The sequence below is a fragment of the Mixophyes fleayi genome, chromosome 3, assembly GCF_038048845.1.
Source record: "Mixophyes fleayi isolate aMixFle1 chromosome 3, aMixFle1.hap1, whole genome shotgun sequence".
NCBI lineage: Eukaryota > Metazoa > Chordata > Amphibia > Anura > Limnodynastidae > Mixophyes > Mixophyes fleayi.
The window spans coordinates 202,868,046-202,881,781 of record NC_134404.1 but is presented as its reverse complement, the minus strand read 5'-3'; the positions used below and the strand labels follow the sequence as shown (position 1 = coordinate 202,881,781).

The 13,736-nt window shown below is 35.2% G+C and overlaps 1 protein-coding gene across 1 annotated transcript in view; it reads left to right on the top strand.

Moving 5' to 3' along the window:
- Positions 1–13,736, top strand: part of TRDN (triadin) — a 535,205-nt gene that overhangs the window by 365,275 nt on the left and 156,194 nt on the right. Inside the window, exons 57-60 of the mRNA XM_075200931.1 lie at positions 721–768; positions 4,561–4,599; positions 5,892–5,939; positions 6,537–6,584. Coding sequence (XP_075057032.1) covers positions 721–768; positions 4,561–4,599; positions 5,892–5,939; positions 6,537–6,584 — 183 coding nt within the window. The remainder of the gene's footprint in view (positions 1–720; positions 769–4,560; positions 4,600–5,891; positions 5,940–6,536; positions 6,585–13,736) is intronic.

The window sequence follows — 13,736 nt, the reverse complement described above, 5'->3', positions numbered from 1 at the left end:
CATGTCGAAGATCTTATGAAGTTTGTCATTGGACAAAAGTTTCAGAATTAGTAGAATATGGAAGGAGAATTCCACACAAAGTGCATCTGGTGATGGAGTTCTGTATGTGAAGCTAAAATATAATGTGTTACTTACAGGAAATTTGACTGCCCCCTTTCCCCCCCAATGCCTCTAACAGTCTGACACCGATAAATAATCCTTCTTTTATTTTTATGAAGCCAGCATATCTAGTCTATCTATAAAATAATCTATAGTTGTACAATCTGTAGGTCCCAGATTTTGTTTTATGGGCACTTAAATGTTAGTTGGGAGCTGCTTCTTTTGGGGCTCCAGAACAATGACACAATAAAAAAGGCACAACTGTTGAGCACCATCGATCTTTGTGATATTTTTATTATTTTTTTTATATGGTGCCAGCATGTTATGCAGTGCTTTACAAAGATCAAGTCATTCACACCGATGCATCGTAAAATGGAACTTACAGTCTAAATTCTCAAAATTCACAATATCACACATATATTAGGGTTCATTCTTGACAGGAGTCAATTAGCCTACCGGTATGATTTTACATTGTGGAAGAAAAACATACAGACTCACAGATAGTGTGACCTGGTTAGAGTTGAACCTATGTCCACAGCACTGTGATACCCCGCAAAATCACCTCTGATGAAATTGTTGTACAATTAAATTTTACTGACAGAATAACTTTGTCTGTTTTAGAAACACCTGTGAAAAAACATAAAAAACAAGTAGCAGAATCAAAGAAAGGTAACTACATATTTTTTCAGATAAACAGTCGAAGAACAAAAAGGGGTCCTAATAATATCAGAAATGTATAACAACATCATCATCCAAAGAATATAATTTTTTAGATTACTCTGTCATTCTTCGATAATGTAAAACAAATTCTGTAGGTATTTTCAGGCATGTTGTGAGACAAGGGGCATAGATAACTCTTAAAGTAGCAATTTATAATAATATTCCACAATATTTTAAATCATTTTTGAGGGAACAGGGGATTTTACAGAAGCACGCTGTCAATTAGGAATAAACATAGTGGCTTCAAGACCAACTCTAAAATGTCTATGTTCAGAATTGACTAAACTCTTTGGGGCATATTCAATTGTCGGCAGAAACGCCAAAAATCCTGCGGTCCGTGCACGATTACCGTTATTACTGTAATCGTGCGCCGAAAAACAGTTAATACGGTAATTTACTCAAAATATAACTTAGTCCGGCACTGAAATGACTGCTCAGACTCGGTACCAACGCTGGGGATCTGCACCCCAAAAATAGATAAATATAACAACCAAGGTATGCGGAGGTAAGCCCGAGTCTGCCACAAAAACACTCATGCACAAAGTATATAATTAAAAAATGTTTATTCTAACATGTAAAAAACCATAATAGGTACAACCAATGTGGGCTGTTACCGGTGCCAAAACAATTGGTAGCGAGGTAGGTGCACCTACACGCTGACCAGATATTATATATATACCAGTCCAGCAACTGTATAAAAACCGTTCCACTCTATTATTATAGAGATTATGATATGATTTTCACGGAATTTCCAAACCCTATTTAGGGATAATAATAATAAGGAGAATAAAGTGGTGTGTTTGGGAGGTCCAACTCCGGAATAACTGATGAAATCCAATATGGAAAAAAAAGTAACAAAAAGTCTCTTACCAATTTCTGGCGATGTATTATAAGACCGGTACCTTGATATGTACTATGTACTGTATAACCGACATGGATCCTCCTCTTCTAGATGTAGATATTATACGGAGCTCCGTGTATAGCTCTTGTTCTCACCACATCAACTCCAAACACTAGCGCGTGGTCCCGCTAGTGACTGACGTCATAGAAGTGCGTCCCCGTCTCCTCCGGGACTCTTCAAAAGTATAAAGGTGAACGGTTGGTAGAAAGATGCACTGGAATAATATAATACATCGCCAGAAATTGGTAAGAGACTTTTTGTTACCTTTTGACATTCCGTATTGGATTTCATCAGTTATTCCGGAGTTGGACCTCTTAAACACACCACTTTATTCTCCTTATTATTATCCCTAAATAGGGTTTGGAAATTCCGTGAAAATCATATCATAATCTCTATAATAATAGAGTGGAACGGTTTTTATACAGTTGCTGGACTGGTATATATATAATAACTGGTCAGCGTGTAGGTGCACCTACCTCGCTACCAATTGTTTTGGCACTGGTAACAGCCCACATTGGTTGTACCTATTATGGTTTTTTACATGTTAGAATAAACATTTTTTAATTATATACTTTGTGCATGAGTGTTTTTGTGGCAGACTCGGGCTTACCTCCGCATACCTTGGTTGTTATTTTTACGGTAATTTACTCGCTGGATTTCAGCTCGCAGCTCCCTGAGCCGCGAGCTGAAATCCAGCTAGATTTTACCGTATTAACTTTACTAGTTTTAACGCCGTGCGACTTTTTAACAATTGAATATGCCCCTTTGACTTTTTTGGCCTTTTTTACATATTATAAAATATTAATATTTTTTTTTCAATGTTTAGACATAGAGAACCATAAAAATTCCAATATCACATTGAATGTTGACATACTGAAAAGAAAATCAAATAACATATTAAACATGTGGCATAGATGTACTATATATTACTATGCATTGACTCTACTGTTGTAACTGTGCAGTTGAAGCCAAGCATGCTCTGTAAGTCACTTACATTAAAATACAATGATGGAGGATAATGGGCTATGTGCAATATTTGATTGACATAATCAATATGAGTTTCATGATATAAAACAAAACAGTGAATTCTTTTGTGAGACACAATAAGAAATAATTTAAGTCTGGCAGAGGGAACAGTGGCTGTAAGAGAATGGGATGCTGAGTGACTAATTAGCCATATAAAAAAACAAAACATTCTGCAGCAGTCTATCTATGGTGCTGGGAGAGATTACCTCATAGACATCCAAGGTAGAAGAAAAGTGTTGGCGTATGACAGCTGCCCATAATTATAAGTCAAGATATCCTTAAGATGCATCTGACACCCTCTTGATGGCTTCAACTCTGTACTGTGCCACATGTGCATCATTTTCACCCTGCACAATTCAAAATTGATTACACTTTAACACAAAAAATATGATAGGTGCTCACAAATTAGTTGCCTTTATTCTCACTGCTGTTGAAGTCTGACATAATTGCATAGTTTTTTTTCTACTAAAATTGAGACATTAATGGAAATACATTTTTGTTAACAAAAAAGAAGAAGACAAAAGCACTTTTGGGGATAAGTAGATAGCAATTACTGAGGTCTAACTAAAGCTTACCATATAATATGCTATTAACAGTTTTGCTTGTTATCACATTTTATTTGAGGCTATAAAATATAAAATAAGACAATGTGAATACAGCACACTGTGTCCATATTATTTTATTTTAGGAGATTGCATACAGTATATAAAATGTTACTCAACGATTAATATTATCACCTTTAGAGGCACAAAAATATTCAGTTGAACCAATGAAAGGTAACCATAATGGTATATTGGTTTCGTAAAAATATGTGTAAATGTGTGCAACTTTCCAGTTTAAAAAAAAGAAAGAAAGATATATATATATATATATATATATATATATATATATATATATATATAATTATCTATATTTTTTAATGTGTGGGACTAATTAGCAGGTCTACTTTCCTAATAGCATATCGTTGCTCAAACCACAGCTAATGGGGTTCTTAGCCTTTATTGTCATATACAACAATCACCGTCAACTTGATGATGATGACTGGTAATTAAATTGTATAAAATGAATTACTAAAACTGATGCCCTATCCCTGTCTTGAAGTAATATATCGGTAATCATTGGGTTAAAAAAGAGTAGTACGACAAACAACCTTCTACACTAGAAGCTTGATGTGATTGACAGCAAAGGGGCCTCTATGTGAGTATCAAATCACAACAGCTTTCCCGTAATTGGGTAGAGCACATAGACCCAACATGGGTTATGAATAAATCAATGATGATCATGATCAATATTCTGGCATAGACAGGTTTTCAGAGAGGTGTTTGTCTAGGTAGAATAATAAAACTTCTATTATTCATAAGGTTCTACCATGGTTAAAAAAAATAGAAAAAAATAGATAAATCTATACCTTTGTTTTCTGGTCTTATAACCAAATTAGACCATACTTGTATTTGTAAAGAAGAAAGAATATTGAAAAAGTTTTTAGTAAGATAATAATAAAAACAAGTTTCATATATAAATGCATATTTATTCCTCTATGCTATTAAAAGAAAATCAATAAAAAGGGTATTTGTTTCAGGATAATTGTCCTGGCCTCTTACTTGCTATAGATATATTAATGTCAATAAAGCCATGATTTAGCAGTGCCATCATTTGTATGAATTAATAAAATTCCTTTTGTGGGTGGAAGAAAGAGCCACCGAGGATTTCCTGTAGATTAATGGGACATGTTTTTGGTCCAGCTGGGTCCAATAGAAAAAAATAATCTGTAGTACTAAAAAATATGATATTTATGCATTTTTGTTTTTCCACAGACACAGTAGTGAAGAAACAACCAGCAGAACCAAAGAAAGGTAACCATATAATACTATATAACAACAAGTTGTTGGTCATGTGAGAAAACATTCCAGTGTGAAAATGAACTAGCACTTGTTTTAGGGGGCTATGGGCAGTTTGTGAGGGTGGGGAATCTTGACATCTTGCTTACATAAATGAAAATGGAAAAGGAATGGTAGTAAATCTATGTTAACTAATGGTTTCTTTGGATTTTGGCAATATAGAGAAAATGCTGGACATGGAGCCTAGGTCTCTTCATATTGGAATGTTGATTACATTTTTTGCCATCAAATGCAAATTATAGGCATTTTATTTTTGTAAGTCACATATTTTCTTTTTGGAGACACTAGTAAAGAAATCAGTATCAAGTATCATCAAGGGCAAAATATTGGTTTCCAGATCAATGTTATTATTTGGGAACAGTTAATTAAGTGGTAGCAAAATGAACAGATTTCCTAATTTAATTTAGTGAGTAAGAGTTGTGGCTACTCCTCACCCCAACAAGTGGAAAAGGCATGAGTCCTAAGGTTCCAAATGGGTTACTAGTATGAATATAGTGAATCAGTAGACTTTTATACTTACTTTTGCATCAACAGTAAACACAACAGATTTTAGCATGTATTTAAATCTTAAACATTATGCAATTATTGCTGTTATTATTATTATTAATAATAATTATTATTATTATTATTAATAATAATAATAATAATAATGATAGTAAAAATAATAATAATGTTATTATTCCTTTATTTGTAATGTGCCCAAAAAGTTCTCCAGTGCCAAACATGATATTTACTAGTATACATAAAGCAGAGAGCAATGATTCATAATACATTATATAATACATTATTAAACTAAAAATAATTATCCAAAGACCAAACATCTACTAATTAACAGATTACACACAGATAACTTGGTAATGCAGGTCAAGTAATTTTATGGGACAGTGAGTAAGAGTGATGGTATTATCCAACGTGAAGTAGGCTGGACTCAAGAAAAAAGGGCTAGGGAAGCAGGCCTAGAGGGACAGAGGGTGATGTGCCATTTGATTTCTAATGAACACAGATCTCATAAAAGTTTAAAAGTCTCTTTAAGAAACATAGGAGCACTATTGATATTAATAGTGTGATAATCTGTTATACTTTCATTGGTGAGTTATTGTATTATCATTTTTAGCATCATTAGGAACTATAATGTGTCCCCAAATTAATGTAATAATGAAGTGGAAGGTACATTGCCATTTTGTGACCAAAATAATAGATAATCTCTTATATAAGATACCACTAACAAATTAAATCTACTTTCCTAGTGACAACAGTGAGGAAGCATGAAAAGGAAGCAGCAGAAGTAAAGAAAGGTGAGTGTCTATATAGATATATTTTCTTCCATTACATTAGAATAAAATGTGTCACCAAATTTGTAATGTGAAGAAGAAGCCTACGTCTAATGCAGCTCTAGTCTGAATGTGGAGCACTCGGGCCATATACCCAAACTGATGCACTGACTTAGAGCTTCAAATATTGCATCAATCGGTAGCATAGGGAAATACCAACATTTTCTTCTACTTTCACTTTATCACAAACTAAAAGGTTGGGAGTTTAGTAAATGGGTAAAGTAAAGTAAATCTAGTTCTTTTATTATGCAAGAGTGCTTAAAGAATAATTGATATTGTATTTTTCAATACATAAAATAAATAAAAATAGTTGGCTTTTCATTTATAATCTACAAATAATTTCAGTTATTTGTATAATAACTTCAGAGCCATGTGGAGGTGGTATGTTATTCACTGGCCATGCCACATAGTATGTCAATTCAATTGTTTTCTATTTACAAATATGCTGCATAGAGTACATGATTATCTTAAGGAAGTTTTGCTGTTAATAAATAATGTATAATTGATTGTATTTTATGCAATATGACAAGCCATTAATATCTGGAAAAAAAAATGTTTTAGAGAAACAAGAGAGAAAACACAAAAAGGAGCCAGTAGAAGAAAAGAAAGGTACAACTGCAAAATGTTTCATTTTAATGAACTGTTCCCAGTAGTGAAACATTATGTATTCTCAATGACTACAACTGAGCTGAATTATTGGTATCTACATTAGCGGTACTGAACAGCATGCTTATCTATAATTCTCTGTGACAGCAATAATAATACTTATGATTTATTTCTTATATACACCAGTGAAATAAAATGTAAAAAGAAAAATAGAACAAAAGAAAGTTGACTACATAAATTGTTTGTGACATGTATCTGGAACACTAAAATAAATTATACAGCACTGAGATACTGTTTATTAATAGGAACAGATGTTAGGAAAGAACATCATTATTATAGAGCTAAATTGTTGTTTAACAGCAGCTACAATCACTGTGGGACATGTAACAAAAAAAAAGATATAGGGTTTTTAGTTGCAGTTTTATTATAATGCTGTCACATACTGGAAAAGTACTTTTAAAAAATTTCACGACTCATTTCATAAATATGCATTATGTCTCTATCTGAGGTGATCCTAAAGTGCGACACCACTTTAAAACCTTGCATGCTACATTACCATTTACACAGCTAATGATAAATATTCTTTCAGTTGTCAAAATACAATGTACCTCTAACACATATAATATGTGAACCAGTGCTAGATGAAGCAAAGAAAGGTAAGCAAACAAGAGTTCAGGCTCCACCACAGTAGGTTTATGTACCACAGTTACAGAGGAGTCACTTTAGCACTGAATTTAACAATTTGTTTCAAAATAAAATGGATGCAGTGAACTGTGGTTTTACAAGGTAGTTATTGCTGCTTTACTGAAGTGATGTTATGCCAGAAAATCTCTTTTATAGTACCAAGAAATTTATACTTTGCCTAAACTAAAGATTTAGGTTTAGCTCATCAATTCTGAGTTATGAATTGCATTTTGCAGCACAAGAAAACTGATTGAGGTGGTAAAAAAATGTAAAATTATAAAAATATAACAAATTTTGTAACATGTAATGGGTCATTTGTGAACATAGACAATTTGTACACTTGCTTATACAGTTAGTGGCTCAGAATAGCGGTAATTGCAAGGGAGCAAAATTGTGCTCCTTCCAATGGGAGGACCGATGTGCCTGTTCTCCACCCAACTGCAAAAGCAAGATTTTGTTTAGCAGGATGACATATTAATACAAAGAGAAAGCGGTATAAAGAGAGAAAAGCAGTGGGCTGAGAACAAAACTTTGAGGAACCCCAACAAATAGAGGTAATACTTACAGAGGATGTTGCAGAATTATAGACACTGAAGGAGCATTTGAAAAGCGAGGAGAAAATCAGGTGTCTATATCGAATACAGCAGAAATGTAAAAAAGAATGAGCAGAGATAAGTGACTGTTTGAATTAGTTGCGAGTAGTTGATTGGTCTCTCTAGTGAGGTTAGTCTTGGTGGAATGCAGAGGGTGAAAGCATAATTACAGTTGGTCAAGAAGGTGAGAAAAGAGAAAGTGTATTAGGCAGTTGCACTCAAGCTGCTGAACTGGTCTGTAAGCAAAATGGAGGAGAATAATGGTGTGGTATTTAGAGATAGAAGTAGAGTTGAGAGATTGTTTCTTGAGTGTTGGAGAGATGAGCACATTTTTTAAAGACTTAAGGGAAATTGCCAGTGGGACAAGTTGAAGAGATGAGCTAAGTACAATAAACCATTGATGGAGGGACTGGAAGAGTTGGTAGAGAATAGGGTCAAGGGACAGGTTGAGAGGGAAGAGGAAGAGAGGAGTGAAAACACCTTGTCCTCAGTAATGGGAGACAAAGAACTCATGGTGGGCAGAGTGAAGAAGAAGGTGGCTGTGGGGTGTTGAGTCTGTCAACAAGCAGTTTCTTGATAGATAGTAGAAAATTCTACTGCAGTGAGCGTAGTTTTGTAGAAAGAGACTTCCGCTTCCAGGCAGGGCAGGGTAGCAATGGGAGAGGAGTGGTACAAGTGAAGATTAGAAGATGATTGGATTAAGTGGATTTGGCTGTTGCTGCATGACCATGGATTGGGGTACAAGGGGCAGTGACAGGCAAGGTAAGTCAGAAGGAAAGGTGAAAAGCTGGATATGTAGCAGAGGTAGGAGAAGATGAGTTCCAGGGAGTGTCCATTGTGATAGGTGGGATACGATGTCCATTAGGAGAAAAAAAAGGAGTAAGTAAGTAAACCAAGTTTAGTGCTGGCAGTGACAGTAGGCTTGTTGATGGACATGTTGAGATCCCCTACAATAATATGTCAGTGGTTAGGAAGTGAAAGAGCCAAACTGGAAAGTCATCAAGGAATTAGGAGACTAGACCTATGCTGCGATAAATGACAGTGATGCAGAGGTGGAGTGGAGAGAATAATCAGGTGGTATGGACTTCAAAGCAAGAGGAGAAGAATGACTTATAATGTTCAGCTGGGGAGAAGTAGGAAGCCTACTCTACAAAATTGTTGGCCATTGGGTTGAGGAGTGTGGGTGAGTGAGAGACCCCCATAGAAGATATCTACAGGTGAAACAACGGCAGAGAGGGAGAGTAAAGTTTCAGAAATGGCAAAGAGTCTGATTAAATTAAAGAGGAAAAGGTTGTGGATGGATGCGAGTTTGAGTGGAGGCACATGGTGGGTGGGAGGATATAGGAAATGATAATGAGGATTGCGTGGGGCCTAGGGTTGGGCGAGCTTTTACAGAGTAGAGAGGAAAATAAACCGCACAAGATAATGTAATCAGTAATATTACTCATAAAGCATTCCCTATTCAGTAATTCATTTTCATATTATATCCTATAATTCTGAGTGGTGCACCCATTTACTCACATATTGTAACAAATTAGAAAAAAGAAAAGAGAGAGTATATAGATTGAGGCACTCTAGGGAATAATACATGGTTTTAAATTTGATTAATACTCCCTAGAGTGCCTCAATCTATATACTCTATTTTTTAATTTTTCTAATTTGGGAGAGATTTTGCCAGCAACTGGGAGGAACACGTGATTGATTAAGAGGACCAGAGAGTCTAGTATGTGGATGACAGAAGATCCAGTTTGTGTAGATTGGGGAGTGATAAGTATTTTTAAGGTGCCAGCAGGCTAGAAAGGGGATAGGGAGTAAGGTAATGAATTGAAAGATAGAACTGAGGGTGTTAGAGGCAAGTAGGAGGAGAGTGGGATTAAAATATGCTTGGAAAGGTGGTGGTGAAAAGGAAGACGATATGTTAGGAATGAGAGTAGATAAATTGAATAGGGATAGCTGAATCAGGCAGCATAGGGCAGAGGAGAGGGGAAGTTATAAATATGGACATTGCTAAACAGGAATTACAGAGGGAGTAAGTTGTTACAAAGAATATTCACCAGTAAGCGAAAAAATTATTAGTAAATAAAGAAACTGTATACATGGAAGAGAAATGTGAGACAAAGAGTCATAATTGGTTGAAAGGGAGGTCACATTGAGCATCAAAACTAAAGGTAACAAAATGTGAAAAAACAGTTTTCAAATGCATGGATAGCAAAACAGTTCAACAGGGAGTGCCCAGGCAGTGCATAAATCAAGTGTAGGAGGTGGAAGGTAAGAGGAATACACAGGAGAGTGTTTGATTTTGTCCTCTAGTAGTAGTGTTTCCAGTTAGAATGTTCACCCCCTCTTCACCATTTGTTGAACTCTTGTAAAACTTTATATTAAAATTCTCACACTTTTAACAAACACACATTTATAAGAAACACACACTAAAACCAGATCTACACCTACCTTCTACATACACCCACTCACTTCAAAACATTATTATTATTATATTTATTAGTGTCACTATTGAAACAGGATGCAAAAGAACAAGCTAATTCAATATTTTAAAATGGCCACAACATGTCATGACATATATGGTTAAAGAGAATTTATTGAGATAAATGAGTTTTGTACAGTGTGCAGAGCTTGATAGAACATGAGGGTTAGTGTATGGCTGGAAATTAGGGGCTATGTATGCAATATAGGGCAGGCACTTTTGGGATCTCTGTGCAATATATGGTTGTCAAGTGGTTAGTTCTGTGCAATATAAAACAAAATCTAGTTTGATTAGACTATATGTATAATGTGCCTGTAACATATTCAATATTTATTTAGTTGCATTGTATATTTGCCCAGTTATGTAGCTAAATAACATGAAACACAATTAGCCAAATCAGAAAAAGGTAAACATTTTAACATGGCCCACCCAGAACTCCAGGTCCGTTTAATGTGTAGGGGCCGATAGACAATTAACAAAGATTCCTTTACAGGCTTTACTTTCACAGACCTAAAAGGCATGCCTTTCCCTCAATGTCTCATATCCTTAAAATTCACAATATTGGATATATAATGCACTGCATTATATGCAACACATATTTTATTAAATGATAATGATAATGATAATAATAATAATAATAATAATAATAACAATAATAACAAGAAGTTGGATATATAAACTTTGTTTCATAGAGAAGTGCATTTGGCACCCTTATCTCCCTGCATGTTTTTGAGTATCACTAATCTAACTTGACCCTACACTTTCCTCTAACTCTCAGTCTGTGGCTTCTTAATTGCCTCTATTGCCCTCACCACATCATGACACTGCCTCCAACAAGATTAGCACACATCTCTCCTGAAAGACTCTGTGTTGTATTTGACAGTCAGATGATTTTATATATATCTATAATATAAAAGCATAGTGGCGTGTGTTAGTCTGTGTGTGTAAAAAAACAAACAAGCTGCAGCGCCACCAGCTGGGCGGAGTTATACACTGACCTACTAAATTCTTAGCATTATCTAATATATAAAAGTAAAAGCCTAGCGGCGTGTGTTAGTGTGGGTGTGTGTGTGTGTGGAAAAAACTATTTTCTCAGAAAGGGCTCATCCAATTGACCTCAAATTTGGTATACTGACATTATTTGACAAAAAAATTAGAATAGTGAAGTCAGTTAACTTCCATCATCCCCCATTCCCCCCGTGGGAGGGGTAGTAAAGGCTAAATTTATGAGTTGAGGGCTCAAACTCATTTTCGTGAGGTAATTTTACCTCATGAACACACATGTGTAGCGGCGTGTGTTAGTGTGTGTGTGGAAAAAACTATTTTCTCAGAAAGGACTCATCCAATTGACCTGAAATTTAGTATACTGACATTATTTGACAAAAAAATTAGAATAATGAAGTCAGTTAACTTCCATCATCCCCCCTTCCACCCATGGGAGGGGAAGTAAAGGCTAAATTTACGAGTTGAGGGCTCAAACTCATTTTCGTGAGGTAATTTTACCTCATGAGCACACATGTGTAGCGGCGTGTGTTAGTGTGTGTGGAAAAAATATTTTCTCAGAAAGGGCTCATCCAATTGACCTAAAATTTAGTATACTGACATTATTTGACAAAAAAATTAGAATAGTGAAGTCAGTTAACTTCCATCATCCTCCCTTCCCCCCGTGGGAGGGGTAGTAAAGGCTAAATTTACGAGTTGAGGGGTCAAACTCATTTTCGTGAGGTAATTTTACCTCATGAACACACATTAAAAAGGGCGCTTGCGTTGGGAAGTAACGCTCTTCCCCTGAGGAGGCCTGGGCTAGGCCCAAATGCATGACAAGAACCTTTTTAAGACCTTAAGTAGCCTGATTTGACTAGAATGCATGAGTATCATGCACGGGTTAACTTGTATATATATATATATCTATATATATATATATATATATATATATAATATATGACTGGCGTTGGCAATATGTGACTTGCAGTCTCAGTTTTCTCCATGTATTATAATACTGACATTTGAGTGAATGGTTATCTGTGAAAATATGACTGGCAATGGTGGATATGTAATTTGCACAGAATAAGTAGATGATTAATTCTCACTTACCAACAGGTATTTTATCAGCACAAAGAGCATTACATATATTACTTCCATCTTATGTCACTCTATTTATTATGACACCCTCTCTGTAAAACCAGTTTAGGCTTTTGTTTTAAGTTGGAATCATAAAGTTAGGGCGCAGTTGATCTATGCTTATCCTAAGTACATGGTGTAATTATATGTTTTGCCTAGTTATGCAGCTATATTTCTAGCCTTCTAGCCTAGGTATATAGCTATAAAATGTTTCTACAGGAGAACAGCAGACATTGTTGGGTATGTTGTGCTATATTTTTCTGTCCCGTATATGTATGCATACCTCAAGAGGATTTTTACTGTGGGGTGATGGGTGACAGACATCCCCCAAAATAAGCAACACCCTCTATGTTCCATGGTCACACCAACTTTCAAAGTAGTACCGGTATACTTTTTTTAAATTTATTTTTTGTAACGATTTTATTGAAGAAGTTCGGAAGTGCACAATTTACAATTATATTTCAAGTGTTATCATCCATTTTCATATTCAACAAACATACATGTACATATAAATTATTACATGCTTTTTAGGTGCGATATGAAGAACATAGTTATATTTAGTCTTTTTTTCCAGCTTAAGCGGCAACAGTCCAAGTTCCTGGAAATGAGAAGTTCCGTCATATTACAGCAATGAGATTTTGTATAAACTCCCCCACCCCCTGATTATATCAATAATTATAATGTCACTATACAAAAGGATATATGAACTAGCTCAGCTGTCCCCATCCTACACATATATAAATAAAGAAATGGAAAACCTGAGGCACGGAGGGACAAAAGGAGAAATGAGAATCAGCACATTCTCCTATATATTAATTGGAGAGTCTTGGAGAAATACTCTGGTTTCTTACCAAAGTGTTTAGTGACCTGGTATAGTTTTAACACATTTAAAACCTTAGAGGGAACATTGGTCCTTACTTCATCCCCATTTCTAATTTGATTGATTACTTACTGTACTTCAGAACTGATATAGCCAATTTTAGTGTAGTGTGAATGTAGTAGTGTTAATATTTTATTAACTAATGCTAATGCCCATCATATGTACCACCAACAAACTAATGTTATTGTTCTTAAAACAGCAGTGAAAGAACATGGGTTGGTAGCTAAGCTAAAGAAAAGTATACCTCTATTGACCCCAGTACAGTAGATGCAAATACAACATAATGCTAGATTGATGATTGAGATTCTCTTTCAACATCAGGGGGTAAATATATCAAGCTGTGGGTTTAAAAAAGTGGAGATGTTGCCTATAGCAATCAATCAGATTCTAGCTGTCAT